We start from the raw sequence: 19,086 nt of genomic DNA, 5'->3' as shown, positions 1-19,086 counted from the left end.
GGGTAAGACAAAGGGGGGGCTATCGCTGGGCTACAGTCCCAATAAGACAATCATCTGTTTTACTTGGATTAAGGGGCAGGGGGTCCTTGAGTCAGAAAGTCAGTTTTCAGCATCCACGCTGACTCTGGACCAAACCACAGCCATCGGGGCCGTGGCCCCTGGGTCGGTATCTAGGAGGGCGTCCCGCAGAGCCCAGTGAGGTAGCTGACGTCGGGTCTGAGGGCTGCCTGCGGTCCAGTGCGGCTCCTTGGCTGCCGTCTGTGGTGAGTGGGGGCCCTCCACAGCTTCTCCCGCTCAAGTCCTATTGGGAATGCATGAGGCTGAGCAGACTCCATCCTTCTCGGTCCAGTCAAAGGTCCTTAAGGCCTCAGAGGCCAAGGAGCAGGGCTCGCAGGAAGTGGTGCCTGGCCCAGAAGCCCGACACACTCCCTGCACCTCCTCACAGCAGGTACAGTCTCCCTAGGTGTGCAAGTCTGCCTCTGACAAGACCTCACAGTTCTGTGTGGACGCTGAGGCCTGGCCGACGTGGACCGGGTGCTCCACGCTGGCATCGCTCCCCAGGATGCAGAGCTCAGGGCCGGGCCAGGACGTAGCGGCTGGCTGCTGACAGGTCCCACTGGTGACGCTGCAGGATGCGCAGACAGTCCGCTCTGGACAGGTCGCTGAGGTGGAAGAGCTGCTCCACCTGTGTGGGTGGAGGGAGGGCAGCTGACCACTAGAGGGCAGAGCAGGAGGCCGGGGGAGCTTGCTGAGGGCCTAGGTTTACCTTGAGGCTCCGGACGGCAGAGGCCACATCCCCCCCAGCGGCTCTGAGCGCCACCTGGCACTCCTGGTAGGTGACCCCGTGGACGCTCAGCTCTACCTGTGGGGATAAATCCTCGCTCAGCTCTCGTCCCAACCCACAGGCCCCTCAAACAGCAAGTCATTTAAGTGAGAGCTCACCTCCTTAATCTTCCCCTGCCACTCAGGGTCTGCTGACCAGGGGCCTCCAGAGGGGACAGTGGCTTTGCTGGCCCTGGGAACTCCAGTGCGGTGGTTGTGTGAGGGTTCTCTGGGCCAGGGAGGCGGTACTTTGTGGGGCTGGGTGGGCTGAGAAGAGCTGGAGACGAAAAGTGGGCGAGGGGGCAGGTCTGGTGGGCGTGGAGGCCCCTGGGAGGCTCTCGTATGCCGAAGTTCGGGAGGGCTTGAACCGCCTCCTGTGGGTCGGGGCCCCAGAGAGAGAACTGACTCCAAACTCTTGGAAATGCCTTGAGTTGAGAAAGAAATGGCTTGAGAGGAGGCCCTCCTTCCTGCTCTGGGTCTGTCTGCACTGGGCTGGGTCATTTTGTAGGAATATTCAGGTAAGCTAGCTGGCCCCGTTCTCGGGTGTCTGTATGTTAGATGGGACAGCAGGACAGGGATGCAAATTATACCGAGGCAGTTAGGAGCCCAAAGAACAGTCCCTGAGAGCCAGAGCCGGGAGATGCTGTCCAGTGGGGAAATCAGGGATACCTCCAATCTTAAGGTCTTAAAGTATGCCAGGAGGTGCTAGTGCACACTTCTAATCCCATCACTCAGGAGGCAGAGACAGCCAGATCTCTGAGTTCAAGGCCAGCCTGGTCTACAGAGTGAGTTCCAGAACAGCCAGGGCTGCACAGAGAAACGCTCTCCCAAGGAACAAAACAAATACATAGGCAGTCTGTCCCAAGACGGAATTTGGAGGAAGGAAGTTATACGTCAAGGGTATGGGTCAGGGTCGGGAAGGGGAGCTGCAGGGTTGCTCCTGGGCCCCTGGGCTCTGCCACTCACCCCTCATCCTCTGCAGAGGCTCCTTCCTTCTCTGTGCCGGGGGCAGCTCCTGAAACTTTGACTTCTCCCTGTCCCTGTGAGAGAGCGATCCAGTTCTTCCCCGCCCACTCACCCACATCATGGCCTCCTTCCAAAAAGAAATGGGTCTCACACGCTGAGACCCCCTCCCCCAGGGAAGGCGCCAGCTGGGGCAAGTCCCTTTTCACTCCTGGCCCCCAAGTCTTCCAGAGACATCACTGTGCTTGGCCAGTCCCTCCAACGCAACCCTGTCCCCCACCCTTCCAGCGCCTCACCCATCTGGGCTTCCTCGGCACCTCTCTCTGCGGGCGGGGGAACCTCTGTGGGCTGGGTGGGTGAGCGCTGAGCCCGAGTCTGCCAGTGCCACTGCTGAAGCCGGAAAGCTGCCCGCTTTGAACGTGCGACCGTTCTGGCCCCTCCAGGTTGCAGCGTCCGGGCTGTGGGAAGAGGATGGAGGAAAAGGGGAAAGCGCAGCTGGTCTCAGTCCGAATCCCGTCAGGCCGTGTATCCTGTGACTACATCTGCCTGGAGGAAGGAAGCCTTTCTCTCTCCCACACAAAAGGGCACTGTGGAGCAGGCAGGGCTCCAGCAGGGAGGGCAGGACTGCATAGGGCACAGTGGGAAAAGGAAAAGACCCACAAGACCAACATTCAAAGAGGAAAATGAAGAGACGGACCCGGCGTCAAGAGGGTGGGACAGCTCCTAGGGGACATAAGGCCTTCACCTGCCATCAATGATAGTGATGGGGTCACCGGGCTCCATCCGCAGAGCCCCTGGCTCTGTGACCTCCCTCACACAACGTCCCTCAGAAACCCTCGCCTGCGGAGACAGAAGAAAGGGTGTCTGGGCTTTTGGCCTAAGTCATAGGATGAGAAGAGAAACAAGAGGAAGGCCCTTCCTCTGTATCCATCAAATAAATTCACACCATGTAGGCCTCTGTGAGCCCATCCTGTCTCCCCATCGCAGCACAAAGTGGGGAGGTTGCTGGCCTGGACTCCATGCCGTGCTGGACACGGGACCAAGGGAGAACCATCCCGTTCACGGGGCTGCCTCCCACACACATCAGGGGCATCTCGGCTCCTCCCCGGGGCCCGCTGCCTCAGCTCTGATCTGGAGCTCTCTCTGTTGCTCCTGCCTCCCAGCCTCTCTCCCTGTCACACCAGGTACTCTGACCCCGCTGGACTGACGTAACAACTCTGACCCTCATCCTTCCAGGCTCCCCCGTGGCCTCGGGGTGAAGAGCTTTAACGGTACGTAGACTGACTTAGGGCACAGCTCTGCCCTAAGCTCTGAAGTCACCGGATGTGGCTGCCCTCAGCGTGTCCGAGCCTGAACTGCCCCATCTGTTAGAGATTAAGAATGCTCCCCTCCTGGAGCTGCTAAGGACAAAATGTGCAGCTGAGGGCACCACGCGGGCTGTGAGTTCTAAACTACCTGATGAAGCTCTGATCACACTGCAGCCTCGTTGCTTCTGCTTGCCCTCCCATGCACAATTTCTCTTTTTTTTTTGGCTTGTCGAGCTCCCGTGAAAACCTATCACTCTCTTTTCTGTGCCTCTCCCTGTGGCCCAGAAGCAGACACCACGTCTTCCGGCTGCATCTTTGTAGCCCCTAGCTGCCTCCTCGGGGCCCGGAGCTTCCTGCAGATAGGGAGGGACTGCGTCTGTTTAGCTCAGAGCGTCCCGGATTCAAGCCCAGGCACCAAGAGATGTTTGTCTTACGCACAGAACTCTGGGCCAGACAGTAAAGGGAAGAGAGGCTCTGCGTGTCTGGGCTCCCCACCTCCTGAAGCAGCCCTTCCAGGCTGGAAAAGCTAGGCCGGTCTGCAGGGTGAGGGGCCCAGCAGCGCAAGGCGAGGGAGTAGAGGGCCCTGGAACAGAGAGGAGGCCTTGGCAGCCTGGCTCGGTCCTTCTCCAGCCGATGGAGGATGAGATATGGTGGGACACCCGCCCAGGGTTCCTCGCCTCCAGAAAACATTTCCCACAGCGTCACGCCAAACATCCACACGTCAGAGGCGGAGGAGAAGGCTCCCTGACGCAGGCTCTCTGGGGCGCACCTGAGGAGGGCGAAATTGAAGGTGGCTGGGTGGGTGCCCACCCATCTTCCTCCGCAACCCCTCCCTTGGTGCCGCCCTCACCCCCGCCCCATTAGGCCCCATTAGCCCCAGAAGTCCTTTCTGAGACGCCTGACCTAAGGCTACCCCGTCCTGCCTCCTCTAGAAGACCAACAACCACTTCCTCTTCCCAAAACACCCTACCCCCGCCCTGGTTCCAAGCTGGTCAGACCATCAGAGTACCGCCCTCACCAGGCATAGGGGATGGGACGCGGCCCACCCATGACGTAGCGACCCCGGGCACCGCCCAGCGGCCGCACCAGCCCGAAGTCCGCCACTTTGATGGTGCGAGGTGAGGCCAGCAGCAGGTTGCGGGTGGCGAGGTCCCGGTGCACCAGCCCTCGGGACCCCAAGTACGCCATGGCTCCTGCCAACTGGCGCAGGAACAGGCACAGCAGGGACACGGGCAGCGGGGGCGTCGGTGCGGGGGCAGTCAGGCGCGCGTGCAGGGAGCCCAGCGGCGCCAGCTCCATCACCTGCAGGAACGCGCCGTCAGCCTCGGCCCCTCCACGTGGGGGGCTGCGGGACGCGGTGCGCGGCCACTCACCATCTGCAGGGGCTGGCCCAGCACCAGGCCGTGCAGCCGCAGCACGTGTGGGTGATCCAGCTTCATCATGACAGACACCTCCCTCAGGAAGTCCCCCAGCTCCGTGCCCACCGGCCCCTCGGGGCCCACGCGGAGAGACTTGACAGCCACTGGGATCTGGAGGGGGAAGCACCAGTAAGCACCCAGAGGGACAGGGCCGCGGCCGGGGCGGAGGGCGCGCTGCCTCGGAACCTCCCACACTCACACTTTGCCCACTGGGCAGCGTCCACAGCCCTCGATGCACGACCCCGAAGCAGCCCGAGCCCAGCAGCTCCCCTCTGCACACAGCACCCTCCGGAATCAGACACTTGAGCCCCCCCTCTGGCTCGTGGAGGCATGGGGAACTGTCTGGGCATGGAGGGCTCTCCTTCTGTTCAGGAGCGAGACCCCCGAGGATCTGAAAAGGGGGGGAGTGCAGGTGAGTGGAGCCCAGGTCAACCCGCCCATCATCCCTCAGGCCCCTCAACCAGCCCTCAGGCCCCTCAACCAACCCTCAGGCCCCTCAACAAGCCCTCAGGCCCCTCAACCAGCCCTCAGGCCCCTCAACAAGCCCTCAGGCCCCTCAACCAGCCCTCAGGCCCCTCAACCAGCCCTCAGGCCCCTCAACCAGCCCTCAGGCCCCTAACCAGCCCTCAGGTTCTACCACACACCTTGTAGACCCAGTTCTTGGCCTTGATCCCCGAACGGTGCCGCTTCAGGGCTTCGGCAAGTCTGCGCTGGGCTGGGGGAGGCCAGGGTTAGCGGACAGGCGGAGGGGGATGGTGTGGGGTGCATGGTGTGGGGTGCAGAGAACAGGCAAGAAGGGGGCAGGACCCACGTTGGGGAGGTGGGGGGGCACAGGACAGGGGTCCTCACCAGGCCGGCCCATGCCAATGCTGTCCAGGTCCTCCGGCCTCACAAAGTCGAAGTGTTCCGGCCGAGTGACATTGAGTTCCTCCAGGATGGGCCGGTAGAACTGCGCCAGCTGCATATCCCGGAGCAGCCGAAGCAGCCACAGGGAACTGGCTTCAGGGAGCATGTCTGCAGACAGCAGCCCCTTTAAATGCACAGCCTAAGGCAGGAGTGGAGGACGCAAGAGACAGGGTCTGAACTGCAGCCCTCCGAACACCACAAACATCCAGGTCCACCAGGGAGACAGAGCAGGGATAGCCAGGAGCGTGGCCAGCCACGCACGCGCGCGCGCGCGCACACACACACCCACACACACGCGAGCACACACACACACCTGCTAGCCTGCTCCACGGCCAACACTGAGAAACCTCTGAGACAGAGTGTGGCCTGCCCAGGCCACCAAGCCCAGCCGCGTCCTAGCTCTAGGGCCATGGCGCTCCACCTTCCTAGCTTCCTTTTTGGAGATAGTTTGCCATGGGGGTCGCAGCGCTGAGGCGGAGAGCTTTAGTGGCTCCCTGCCCCCAAACGCTGCGCCCACTTAGGCCGTGCCTACCATGCTCAAAGCGGAGACGCCCAGATACACTAGCACACCACACCTCAGACACACAGAAAGACACATGCGCGGTGGGCTGCCTCCCCCACACCCCCGAGAGCTACAGACATGCCACAAAACACGCCTGAGACAATCAGATTCGTGCCGTCGCAAGTCCAAGACAGTCCCATACCCTGCCACAACATGCGGGCACACTGCCACTCACCCTCACACAGGTGCCTGAGACACCTCCGCGGATTAAAGGAACCTCGACGCGGCAGCGCCACACACATCTGAGACGCCAAGACTCACGTAAACACAAGCGCGACCTGACCACTGCTGCCCCCCACCCGGGCGATGCCCTGCGTCATGGCTCCTCACACACCCAAGGCGGCGCCTTTAGAAATTAAACAGGTGTCTGGGCCGGCCGCTAGGCGAGGGGCTAAGCCAAGCTCGGACGCTGCTCTCGGGGCCGCCTGGGCCGCCGGGCGCGGGGTCCATCCGCACCCGCTGCGCTCGCTCCGCAGGGGTGAGCGCAGGGTGCGTCACTGGGCCCGGGCTGGCCTCCAGGCCGCCACCAGCCGTTAAACACGGCTCGAGGCCTCGGGGTCCACGCCTCCCGGCCGAGGGGCGCCCTGCCCACGCCGGCCCCGCTCCCGCTGTGCCCCGCACCCGGGGTGGGCGCGGTAGCCGGGGACCGAGGGCAGAGCTCCGGCCCAGGGCGACCCCGCGCGCCACCAGGCAGGGCGCGAGCGGCGGGAGGCGGCGGCCGGGGGAGCCGGGCGGAGGGCGCCCCGCCAGGGCCCAGCCGCGGGCGCCCCCTCGAGCGGCGGACTCTCACCTGGCGGAGGCGGAAGAGGCAGCGGCGGGCCGCCCCGGTGGCCGCCTTAAATCCCGCGAGGGGCGGCCCCGAGGGCGGGCCTGGCAGCGCCCCAGGGCCGCGCTCCTCCCCCTGACGGACAGGTGAGCCGGGCCCCGCCGGCCTCCTTCCGCCCGCAGCCCGCGGGCCTCGCTCTGCCCCTAGCTCTCCTCCCCCCTCCTCCTCCTCCTCTCTTCCCTCCCCCTCCACCTCCTCTTCCTCATCATCCCTCCTCCTCCCCCTCCTTCTTCTCCTCCTCCCTCTTCCTCCTCCTCCCCTCCCCCTCCTCCTCCCGCCCTGGACGGTTCTCCTGGGGACAGCAGGTGCCTGCGGTCGCGCTGCCCAGGAGCGGGAGCGCGGGTTAAGCGGACACGGGCACCAGTGAGGCTCCAGCAGGCGGCTTGTAAGTGTCAGGGGGGAGCGAAGGCACAGGCGCTTTGGGATGGCGCCGGGGCAGAATTACAGCTCTGGCGCTGGCAGCCGAGAAGGCTGAGCAGCGCTCCGCCTCGAGGGACCGCTCTCGCCCTCCGCAGCCTGCGTCCCGGAGCCTGCAGGAGTGCGTGCGCACCGCGGGCGTGCCGGCGCCCACAGAGGCCCGAGGGGAGCGTGGGATCCCTGACCCTGGAGCGGCCCGAGTGGGTTCCGGGACGGAATACAGGTCCCCGAAAGGGCAGCAAGGCCTCCGAGCCGCTGTGCTGAGGCCGTGCGGCCCACGCGCGAACCCGCGGGGTCCGCCCGCCTCTGCTAGTCCGCGGATGGCAGGGGGACTGTCCACGGCCGGCTCCACGGAGGGTCACGCGCTCTCCCTCTCCTCCCGGAGTCCCAGAGAGGAGGCTTGACCTCCGACCCGCCTCCCGCCCCGGGCGAGTGGACGCCGGCCGCCGGCAAGCCTCCCCCTGCAGTGTAAACGCGCTCTGTGCGCCGCAGCACGCGGGCGTTCCGGCCGTGCGAGGACCAGCTCTGCGGATCCCTGACCGCCTCCCTTGCCCTCCAGTTCGACACTGTCCCCTCTGCGCCTGTCACGCGCGTACCCCGGGCTCTGCAGGGAGGAAATGGGCCGGTCGCACTCATCTTGGCCGCTTCAGGCCCTAGGGGAGGGTAGGCACAGGGTAGGGGCAGGGCCGGCTGGGTGTGGAGCCCGTCCGGTGATTGCTGTAGACGGCCTGTCTTTATCCCTGCTTTACAAACACCGCTGGAACCAAATAAAAATTAAAAATACCGGTGCCATGTGGGTTTCTTTGTAGCACTTGGACCATGATTCTTCCCTGTGTATTCTGTGCATTGTGTTATAGTTCTCTCTGTGAACTCACGGTTTTTACCAGATTTGGGGAATTCTCGCCCACCAAGTGCTGTAACCACAGGCCTGTGTTGTCCTGTCGCCCACCCCGTCAGCTCTTCCTCATCGGTGTGGCCATGTGGCTGGGCGACACAGCCCTGTGATCTCAGCGTTCCGCCGTTGAGGTAGGGGAGCTCCAGTCTGCCCCAGGAAAGGAGCGAAGCGCATGGGATGCAGCTCTTTTCCGGGGCCCAACGTGCTGCAGCACCCGGGACCACATCTGAAGGTGCAGCTCGGCGAAACTCTGATACCTCTGACCGCAGGCAACCATCCATCTTGGAATCCCAGGGACTCCGGAGGTTGGGCCAGAATCCCAATTTCGGGGCAGTTCAAGGCCAGCCTGGGCAACATAGTGAGACCCTGTCTGAGAGAAATGGGAAACAGGTAGGCCTGCAGCTCAAGACTGCGTACTTGCTCGGTTTGAGGGCACTAATACACACACACACACACACACATCAAAAACAGCTATTAATTCTTCTTTAAACTTTGTATAAGGATGTTTTCCTCCCATCTGTCTGTCTAGGGACCACCACATTCTCGCTGTGAAGCTACAGATGGGTTGTGAGCTGCTGTGTGGGTACTGAGACTGGAACCCAGGTCCCCTGCAGGAGCAGCCAGTGCTCTTAACCCCTGAGCCATCTCTCCAGCTCCTCTCTAACACACACTTTAATCATTACAAACCTCCAGAGGCACCAGGCACCAACTGATGCACAGACAGACACTTAGGCAAAACACCTTTACACATAAAATTTAAAATTAAAATCTGCGTTTCAGAATGCATGTTGAGGTGGCAGAGAGACCTTGTACTTCAGAGCATGCCCTGCTCTCAGGAAGGGCCCAGTTCAGTTCCCAGCACCCACCTCAGCACCTGGGAGTCAGATGCCCTCTGCTGGCCTTCCTTGGGTACTGCAGGCACAGGTGCACACACTCATGTATACACAGCACATAATTTAAACACTGGTTATACTGGGCTGGAGAGACGACTCAACAGTTGATTAGGGCCCCGGGTGTGCTTTGAGAGGACCCAGGGTCATTCTCAACACTCACAGCTGTCTGTAGCTCCAGTCCCACTTTTTTCTGCCTCTGAGAGCACAGCACACCTGTGTGCGTACATAAGTGTATAGATAAAACACCTACACATAAAAATAAATACAATTTAAAATAAATATTCTTCCAGCCCCCCCCTCCAAAAACAGAGGAAGCTAGGCTGTAGCTCAGTTGGTAGAGTACCTGCCTAGTGTTTACCAGGTTCTGGGTTTGATCCCAGCACCGTAGAAGCCGGAAGTGGTGGCGTGTGGCTGTAATCTTGTCCAAAACAACACAAGAAAGAAGCAAACCTCAGGGAGGCAGAGGCAGAGGCAGGCAGATCTCTGTGAGCCTACAAAGCGATTCCAGCACAGCCAAGGCTACACAGAGAAACCCTGTCTTGAAAAAACAAAAAGAAAGCAACGCGAAAATAGTTAAATAAAGATGTCACCGTGAGCCCCTGGGGGATGGCTCAGCAGGTAAAGGAGCTGCTGAGCATTCCCGATGACCTGAGTTTGATCCCTGGAACCCACATTAAAAAACCCCGATTTATTTAGCCTGGTATGAATCTCTGTGAGTTTTCAAGCCAGCCATGGCTACATAGGGAAAACCTATCTCTAAAAAATATGCACTGATCTGCAGCTGTAATCCCAATACTTTGCTGGTGAGATAGGAAGCCGAGACAGGAGAATTGCCCAGAAGCTTCTTGGGCCAGCTAGCCCGGAGTACACACACAACAGCAGAAAGACTGCTAGAAAGATTGAAGGGAAAAGCTTAATACTGAGTCCAAAATATGTCCTCCAATTTTGTATGCTTTTTTGTGAGCCTTACATTTTTCCTAAGTGAAGTGTCCGTCCTGTTCCCTCAGGCCTGCTTTCTTTCTTTCTTTCTTTCTTTCTTTCTTTCTTTCTTTCTTTCTTTCTTTCTCTCTTTCTTTCTTTCTCTCTTTCTTTCTTTCTTTCTTTCTTTCTTTCTTTCTCTGTCTCTTCTTTCTCTGTCTCTTTCTTTCTTTCTCTCTCTCTTCTTTCTTTCCTCTTTTGACAGGGTTTCTCTGTGTAGCCCTAGCTGACCTGGACTCACTCTGTAGACCAGGCTGGCCTTGAACTCACAGAGATCCACCTGCCTCTGCCTCCTGAGTGCTGGGATCACAGGAGTGCTTTACCACCGCCCAGCTCACACTTTCTAACGGCCTACTTTTGTTCTTATCACAGATTTGTGTGTGATTTTTATATTCTATACATAAGTGCTTTGTTATGAATATGTGCTCATTCTGCTCTGTTTTGTACCTAATGCTCCCCTCTGCCCTACCTGTGTGCGCCCACAAGCACACACACTCAGGTTTACACAGGCACTCCATAGCCATACATGACAAACACATAACACACACATAAATGTGCACAATTTATATAGTTCTGACACCAGGTATCACCATGCAGACCAGGCTGGCCTCAGACCTCCCTGTGCCTCCTAGGTATCGGGGTTACAGGAGAGCCAACATTCCTGGCCGCCTTTGATGTTTAGGCTCTAATTATCCCTCCTCACAGACACACACTCTCGTTCCTGCTGACTCTCGCTTATGATGAATTGTTTCCTTGTGTGTAATGACTCACGGTCGTGGGATGTGCTATTGATCTTCATCTATAGGAACCAAAGGGCCAAACCTGGGGATGTTTTTCTCCAGTGAGAATTTTCTGTTGTTTCTGCCAGGAACCAGAGATTACAGCCACCCTGAATCACCGCTCAGGAGTTCCAGAGTGCTGCAGCATCCTTGATCCTCCACAGACGTTGAAGTGAATTCGTATGCAATAGCAAGACTGTCTGTCAGAAGTCAGGCCCCGACCTGCATTAAATAAACAGACAGGTGATGATACGGAAAGGTGAATAAATGTGAATGTCCACCAGTCCTGGAGATTGAGCCTAGGGCCTCACGTACACCAGTCAACTATCCACCATCAAACTCCTGCCACAGCCCTGAGTGAGTGCTTTGCCGGACAGAGGAAGCCACGAGGCATTGTGCAAGGAGTGTGAGCTGAGCCCCGAAGGACCAGCTGGACCTGAAAAGGCCAGAGAGACAGAACAAGTAGTGTCCAAGCTGGAGTGGCAAAATGGCTGGAGGGTAGAGGTACTTTCCTGCCGAGCATGATGACCTTAGCTTGACCCCGAGGCTCTCCGTAACGGAAGGAGAGAAGGCGTTCTTTCAGGTGTCTTCTGACCTCCACAAGAGCACACACTCTCTCACACACACATTAATTAACTATATAAGTAAATAAATGTAATAGAAAAATAATGTCCAAGTTCTTGGTCAGAAACATAGTGCTTTCATGAGCTTCTTGAGGAAAAATTCTGTGACCCCTGAGTCTCCTCTGATGCTCAGGCCTCCAAGACCTGTTCACGGTGGAGTTCCTCTGGGAATTAACACATAATGGACACATAGAGACACATAAAGTCAGTCATGGCAAGAGAAGTAAAAGAAAGCGGTGCACAGCACACCTGCGACCCCGGCGCTCAGTTGGTGTAATGTGAACTATATTGGTAAATTGGCGGTGTGCTAGCCAGGTGGTGGTGGCTCACACCTCTAATCCCAGCACTCGGGAGGCAGAGGCCTCGGGAGTTCGAGGCCAGCCTGGTCTACGGAGTGAGTTCTAGGACAGCCAAGACTACTCAGGGAAACCCTGTCTCAATAAAATAATAATAATAAATTGACATTAATAAAACATCCTGTCCTGGAGAACAGCTGGAAGGTGGACCGCTTCCTGCAGAGACTCCTGTTGTTTGTGTCCTGTTGTAAAACCGCTTGCAGCGGGAAGGAAAGGTGGACGCAGGAAGCTCACGGTGACTCCAGCTAGCGGAGTCAGCTTTCCCAGGCTGATCTCTGCTGGACGCCGGGAAGCCCGGGTTTATTGCTCCTCAGTCAAGCTACTCCAGTCCTCCCTGCTGGTGCTCTAAGCTCCAGCGTCGATGCTTTGCTGTCCCTCGGTAGCTCCCAAGTATCTGCTACTTGCCATGTGTTTTTTTTTTAATATTTTATTTATTATCTATACAATATTTAGATGCATGAACACCTGCTCACCAGAAGAAGACACCAGATCTCATTATAGACGGCTGTGAGGCACCTGTGGGTGCTGGGAATTGAACTCAGGACCTCTGGAAGAAGAGCCAGTGCTCTTAACCTCTGAGCCGTCCCTCCAGCCCCGCCATGTGTTCTTTTACTCTTGCTCATATACTCAGTAAGATCTCATTCCAAACCAGAAGTCCAGCATGTAGATGGTTCTCCTGCACATGCTTGGTAGGTGGAGGCGGGGGCAGCTTTCAGCTCAGGCCAGGCTGCATGAATCGATGAGTAGATAAACAGCACTGCTAAGGATGCTGATGAGCAGCCGGTCGGAATGACATCAGGGAAGGCAGGGACGGGGCAGGCGTCCCCGTGTGCTCGCTGGACCTGACAGCTGCTCAGTACCTTCATGTGTTCACCCAGCCCGATGCCCCTGAGCAGACTGTGCTGAGTTCACACGGAGGCTCCAGGATATGACATCACACAGATGTGTGTCATAGGTGCCCTTCAGTGCCGTAGCTGACCACCATTCTCATCTCAGCCGCTCGGGTCAGCAAGACCCAACCATCTGGCAGCAGACCCGGTCCTCCTGAGCCTCCTCATTAACATAAGCTCAGGTACCACTGGAAGGGGCTTAATCCAGACAGCAACAGATGTTCCCGGCACCACTGACTGGGGGAAATTCCGAAGGCTTTAGGATCTCTGTGGCAGGAACTGGGACAAAGACCAAATATAAATTTCTTATTATATCCCAACATGACAGATGGAGAGGAGGCTGAGAGTCAGGGCCAGGGCTGGACTCCAGGCCTGGGAGAGGAGGCTGAGAGTCAGGGCCAGGGCTGGACTCCGGGCCTGGGAGAGGAGGCTGAGAGTCAGGGCCAGGGCTGGACTCCGGGCCTGGGAGAGGAGGCTGAGAGTCAGGGCCAGGGCTGGACTCCGGGCCTGGGCCTTCTACACTCCATCTTGTCTCCGCAGGAGACAGGCAGAGGCGCACCCCCCCTTCCATCTTTAGCTTGAGGAAAAAATCAGGGAGTTAGCCTTTTGGTGGGCCTACCCCACACCCCAGAGCCCCATCCATATTTATCCCTTCCTTTTGGACTTAGAATATTTACTTCTCCCGTCCTCACTTTGTCTGCAAAGGAGTGTGAGGTGTGGCAGTGTGCAGCTTCACGTTTGCTTCCCATTAACACCTAGGATACAGGAGGCCCGGACTAGCACCACCCCTTCCCCAGCCCCACCTTCCCTGCACACACCAGCAGCACCAGTTTCTCCTGCGTAGATCCAGGAAGCGGGACGGAAGGGGCACGGGCTACTCCCCTGCCCCCTGCTTGGTTGGGGCCGGCGGGGCAGCAGGAGGAACGCAGCTTGCGTGGGGTCCATCCCAAGACTCTTGCTCCTCCCATCAGGGCTGTTGGCTTGTTTTCTGCTCTGTGCTGGCCTGTGGCAGTATCACACCAGGGAAGGGTACCTCAGCATGCTCCCTCATGCCTCTGAGGTCATCCCCTCTGCTTGGGATAGTTTCCCAGCCTGGTACCTCAAGCCAAAAGCCCCTCCCTAATTCAACGTAAGGCTTCCTTTGCATCCCGAGACCTCTGTTCCCTTCCACCTTGCATCACCACCCTGCCGGGAACTCGCCTCCTCTGATAACAAACACTTGGTCTTGCCTGGGCATCGTGATGAGAGGTAGGTCCTGGCTCCCGTGTGATACGGGTCTCAGAAACCTCTGTTATGATATACATAGTTATAATATATGGAATAACGTGGGGACAGCATCCTACGGACAAAGCCGAGGAGCTCAAGCCAGATCCTTCCCTACGCGGCTCAGATGGGAGCATCTAACCCTCAGGCTATGTGTCCTCTTAGGTTCTGGTCACTGCCCGTGCCCAGGGCGGTGCTTTGTGGCTGCACACTGCTGGCTCACCTTGGGCCGTCCTTCCTGCCGCTCGACCTCCCAGGGTCCCAAGTTTCCTCTCTTTCCGCTTCACATTTGCCTCCCTCCTTTCCAGAGTGACGGCTCCTACTGTGTGCACACCCGTTCACAGCCACTGTCTTCCCTCAGGCTTGCGGCAGGAATAAACCCACCCCATACCACAGCCTAGGCCTCAGCACCAAAGTCTGGCTGCCTGGGCTTTTGTTGTTCTTTGTTTGTTTTCGAGACAGGGTTTCTCTGTGTAGCCCTGGCTGTCCTGGACTCACTCTGTAGACCAGGCTGGCCTGGAACTCACAGAGATCTGCCTGCCACGGCCTCTTCAGTGCTGGGATTAAAGACGAGTGCCACCAAGCCCAGCTGGCTTTTTTCTTTAACCTTGTGATTGTGTGTATGCAAGTGTGTGCACAGGCCTGATGTGTGTGTGTGGACTGCATGTGTGAAGGAGCCTGTGGAGGTTAGAAGCGGCTTCGGGTCTCCTGGAACTGGACTGAGCCACCGTGTAGGTGCTGGGCACTGAGCCTGAGTCCTCTGCAAGGCAGTGGGTGTTCTTAACGGCTGATCCATCTCCTCCAGGTCCCTGAGGACTGAGTTTGAATCCCAGATCTACCACTTACAAGGCTGTGAACACGAGCCAACCACTTCCGGCCAGCCTATCTGGGCTTCGTCCCTTTCAGAGCAGCTGGGAGCGGCTGATGATGTCACTGCACAGTGAGGGCTCTGTGTGGAGTCGCCCCCCCAGTCAACCTGTTGAATAATCCCTTCCCGAAGTTAACAGAGTTCATTTCCGTAGCCAATGGAATATTCCAGACAAAGCGCTGTGTGGTTCTTTTTGTATTTTGTATTTTGTATTTCTAAGACGAGTCTTGGGCTGGAGAGGTGGCTCAGAGGTTAAGAGCGCTGGCTGCTCTTCCATAGGAGCCAGGTTCAATTCCCAGCAACCACACTGCTGCTCACAACTGTCTGTAATGAGATCTGATTTCCTCTTCTGCTGTGCATGAAGACAGAGCACTCACACATAAAATAAACAAATACATATTTTTAAAAAGGGAGGGAGGGGGCGGTGGCACACACCTTTATTCCCAGCACTGAGGAGGCAGAGGCAGGTGGATTGCTGTGAGTTCAAGGCCAGCCTGGTCTACAAAGTGAGTCTACACAGAAAAACTGTGTCTTGGAAAGACAAAAAAAACAAACAAGAGTCTTGCCGTCTAGATCATGCTGGCCTGGAACTCAGTGCTGTGCACCTCAGACTTTCCACCCTCCGGCCTCACTAATCCAGGTGCTGGAACTGTATACGTGCACGTCACACCAGCCGGGCTGTGACTTTCCATTGCGCCCTGAACACAGTGTGGCTTCCACCTTTTTGTTGTCACTTCACTTCCGGGAAAAGTAAAGCCGCCATGTTAAGGAAGCCCTCTCTGTCCATCGGACAATTCCATGTGGGCTTTGGGGACTAAGCCAGGGAGTAGGAGATGCCATTGTTAGGCCTGGGCTCAGAGTGGTTCATATCACACTGTCTGTCACAGCCTGTCGCAGCCTGTCACAGAGCCTGAGCTGAAGGGGCTGGGCAGACATGCCTCCTTGGAAAGCCTACCAGAGAACTTGGGATCCTTCTTCTTTTTTAAATGTATTTCCTTTACTTTCATTGTATGCGTCTGTGTTTGCCTGCGTGTGTATCTGTGCACCAGAGGGATGCAGCGCCTGCAGAGGCCAGAACGGGGTGAGGCCCTCTGGAGTTGGAGTTACGGGTTTCTGTGAGCCACATGTGGGAACTGAACTCAGGACCTCTGGAAGAGCTGCCAGTTTTCCTAACCTCTGAGCCGTCCCTCCAGCCTGAGAGACTTTTTGTTTTTATGTTAGTATAGGGTCTTGCTGTATGACTCACAGATGCCCGCCTGTCTCTGCCTCCTGAATGCTGGGATTGAAAGTGGGCACCACACCCGGCTTTGTTTTTATTTAGTTAAAAAACACAGGACTGGAGAGATGGCACAGGGGTTAAGGGCACTGGCTGCTCTTCCAAAGGTCCTGAGTTCAATCCCCAGCAACCACATGGTGGCTCACAGCCATCTATGGTGAGATCTGGTGCCCTCTGCTGGTGTGCAGGTGTACATGCAGATAGAATACTCACATAAAAGTCTTTCCAAAAACGTATTTACTTTTATTTTATGTCTGAGTGCCTGCACATATGTCTCTGCAACACACATGTCTGGTGCCCCCAGATGCCGGAAGAGCATGTTGTATTTCCTAGAGCCTGAGTTACAGGTGGCTGTGAAACACTTGGTGTTAGGAGCGGAACTCGATCTCCAGGAAAGCAGGACATCACTACGTAGCTCTGGCTGGCCTGGAGCTTGCTGTGTAGACCAGGCTGGCCTGGAACTCACAGAGATCCGCCTGCCACTGTCCCCTGAGTGCCGCTGTGCCCAGAAAGGGAGCCTTCTTCGCTTAGAACTGACAAGTAGTGATCTTGTGCTCAGAGAAGCCAGCCCTGGAGCCGGGGGTGGCTTTGTGGGGAGAGGTGTGAGAAGGCCTTGCGTTTGGCTCCCCAGCACCGGAGCAGCCAGGCAGCCCTCCGTATGTGCAGCGCTGAGGCTGTGGAGACGGGCACCTGGAAGTCGCTGGCGGCCACAGGTGAGCTCCGGTCTGTCTGAGATGCAGGCGAGGGGGACTCAGGTGAGCCCAGCTTGACCCTGGAGCCCACAGACCACACCAGATGCGGGGGCATGCCTCTGCACGCCCTGAACTCCTGCAGCAAGAAGGAGCGCAGGGACGGAGGGGCCACCCGGATCTCCAGCGTCGGCCAGCCTGGAGTCCGCAGGATGGCAGAGGGACCTCGCCTCGGCAAGCTGGGAGAACCCACCTGTGGGGGTCCCTGCCTCCACCAGCTCCCTGTGGCACGCCTGGGCACCCTCCCATCATCCACACAGAGCACAACCACAAGGTGAGGTAGAGAGCCATAGAGCATGGCGCCAGAGTTGACCTTCGGCCTCCATGTGTGTGTACCCACAAGAGCATGTTCACACACACGTGAGAAAAGCAACACAGCCTCCTGTGCGCCCCGCTCACGGACACACACACACACACACACACGTGAGAAAAGCAACACAGCCTCCTGTGTGCCCCGCTCACGGACACACACACACACACACACAGGTGAGAAAAGCTACACAGCCTCCCGTGTGCCCCGCTCACGGACACACACACAGGTGAGAAAAGCTACACAGCCTCCCGTGCGCCCCACTCACGGACACGGACACACACACACACACACACACACACGTGAGAAAAGCTACACAGCCTCCCGTGTGCCCCGCTCACGGACACACACACACACACACACACACACACACACGTGAGAAAAGCTACACAGCCTCCTGTGTGCCCCGCTCACGGACACACACACACACACACACACACAGGTGAGAAAAGCTACACAGCCTCCCGTGCGCCCCACTCACGGACACGGACACACACACACACACACACACACACACACGTGAGAAAAGCTACACAGCCTCCCGTGTGCCCCGCTCACGGACACGGACACACACACACACACACACACACACACGTGAGAAAAGCTACACAGCCTCCCGTGTGCCCCGCTCACGGACACGGACACACACACAAACACACACACACGTGAGAAAAGCTACACAGCCTCCCGTGTGCCCCGCTCACGGACACACACACACACACACACACACACGTGAGAAAAGCTACACAGCCTCCTGTGCGCCCCGCTCATGGACACACACACACACACACACACGTGAGAAAAGCTACACAGCCTCCTGTGCGCCCCGCTCACGGACCCTCCGTGAGTGTGTTCATCACTCACGCTGGAAACGGAGACCGCAGACCTTCTGTACCAGCTCCACAGAAAGCACATGGTCTAGGGAGGTTAAGAAAGAGAACACAGGGGCTGGAGAGCTGGCTCAGCGGCTAAGAGCACTGGCTGCTCTTCCAGAGGTCCTGAGTTCAATTTCCAGCACCACATGGTGGCTCACAGCCATCTATTCTGACATATGGCGCCTCCTTTCAATGCACAGGCACACATGAAGGCAGAATGTTGTTTAAGTAATAAATAAATCTTTTTTAAAAATTTTTTAATTTTATGTGCATTGGTGTCAGACCTGGAGTTACAGACAGTTGTGAGCTGTCATGTGGGTGCTGGGGTTTGAACTCGGGTCCTTAGGAAGAGCAAACAGTGCTCTTAACCATGGAGCCATCTCTCTAGCCCACATGATCCTTTAAAATAAGAAAATTCATGATCCTTAACAAAAAAAAAAAGGGCTGGAGAGATAGCTCAGAGGTTAAGAGCACTGTCTGTTCTTCCAAAGGTCCTGAGTTCAAATCCCAGCAACCACATGGTGGCTCAGAACCATCTATAATGAGATCTGGTGTCCTCTTCTGTATATGTACACAGACATTGTATATATGATAAATAAATAAATCTTAAAAAAATAACCAAAAAAATCCAAGCAACAACAACAAAAATTATCTTTAAAAAAAAAAAAAAGAGAGCACTGCCCTTCCAGAGGTCCTGAGTTCAGTTCCCGGCAACCACGAGGTGGCTCCCAACTATCGGTAACGCGATCTGGTGCCCTCTTCTGGCGTGCAGGTGTACATGCAGATAGAGCACTCATAACATAAAATAAATAGAATCTTTGAGAGAGAGAGTGGCCACGGAGTCAGGCTGTCCTAGGGTGTCCACTGTGCCTGCCTGGCTGGCTCCAGCCACGACTACTGACGTTACTCAGAAAAAGAGCCCCACCGGCTTGATGGAACAGGTGTCAAGGCTGCCTGGGGAAGGCGGGCCTCCAGCATAGCTCGGAGGCAGCAAAGTGTGAGCCAATCAGCAGGCCGCTCCAGATGGAGGGCAGGCCCAGGCAAAGGGAGAAAGAGAAGGCGGGTGGGAAACTCCAGTGATTCAGTACGGCTGTGGGGCTAGTACAGGGT

The 19,086-nt window shown here is 57.1% G+C and overlaps 1 protein-coding gene across 4 annotated transcripts; it reads right to left on the bottom strand.

Annotated features, from left to right (window-relative positions):
- Nucleotides 1-31: 31 nt before the first annotated feature.
- On the bottom strand, nucleotides 32-6,891 carry Tnk1 (tyrosine kinase non receptor 1). 4 transcript variants are annotated; one of them, XM_021648159.2, is made up of 13 exons: nucleotides 6,769-6,891; nucleotides 5,360-5,555; nucleotides 5,155-5,225; nucleotides 4,710-4,901; nucleotides 4,466-4,621; nucleotides 4,111-4,394; nucleotides 3,588-3,861; nucleotides 2,531-2,625; nucleotides 2,082-2,243; nucleotides 1,789-1,862; nucleotides 943-1,247; nucleotides 767-862; nucleotides 32-685 (listed from the first exon to the last, which is right to left on the bottom strand). In XM_021648159.2, the coding sequence occupies exons 2-13, from the start codon at nucleotides 5,520-5,522 to the stop codon at nucleotides 572-574; spliced, it is 1,986 nt and encodes a 661-aa protein (XP_021503834.1). In that variant the 5' UTR covers nucleotides 5,523-5,555; nucleotides 6,769-6,891; the 3' UTR covers nucleotides 32-571. The 4 variants fall into 4 exon arrangements, 3 of the variants coding, with proteins under 3 accessions (XP_021503834.1, XP_021503833.1, XP_021503835.1); XM_021648158.2 differs by lacking the exon at nucleotides 6,769-6,891 and adding an exon at nucleotides 6,154-6,455; XM_021648160.2 differs by lacking the exon at nucleotides 6,769-6,891 and adding an exon at nucleotides 6,313-6,437.
- Nucleotides 6,892-19,086: the final 12,195 nt, after the last annotated feature.

The sequence above is a fragment of the Meriones unguiculatus genome, chromosome 11 (assembly GCF_030254825.1).
Source record: "Meriones unguiculatus strain TT.TT164.6M chromosome 11, Bangor_MerUng_6.1, whole genome shotgun sequence".
In the NCBI taxonomy this organism is placed as follows: domain Eukaryota; kingdom Metazoa; phylum Chordata; class Mammalia; order Rodentia; family Muridae; genus Meriones; species Meriones unguiculatus.
The sequence above is the reverse complement of the archived record's forward strand: the minus strand, read 5'-3'. Positions and strand labels throughout refer to the sequence as shown.

What these genes read in the sequence shown, in the direction of transcription:
- Tnk1 (XM_021648159.2), bottom strand. Translation starts at nt 5,522, where the DNA reads ATGCTCCCTGAAGCCAGTTCCCTGTGGCTGCTTCGGCTGCTCCGGGAT. An exon ending in CCAAGAACTGGGTCTACAAG is followed by an intron (nt 4,902 to 5,154) that starts GTGTGTGGTAGA and finishes CCCCCTTTTCAG; the next exon opens with ATCCTCGGGGGTCTCGCTCC. An exon ending in CTGCCGTCCGGAGCCTCAAG is followed by an intron (nt 686 to 766) that starts GTAAACCTAGGC and finishes CCACCCACACAG; the next exon opens with GTGGAGCAGCTCTTCCACCT.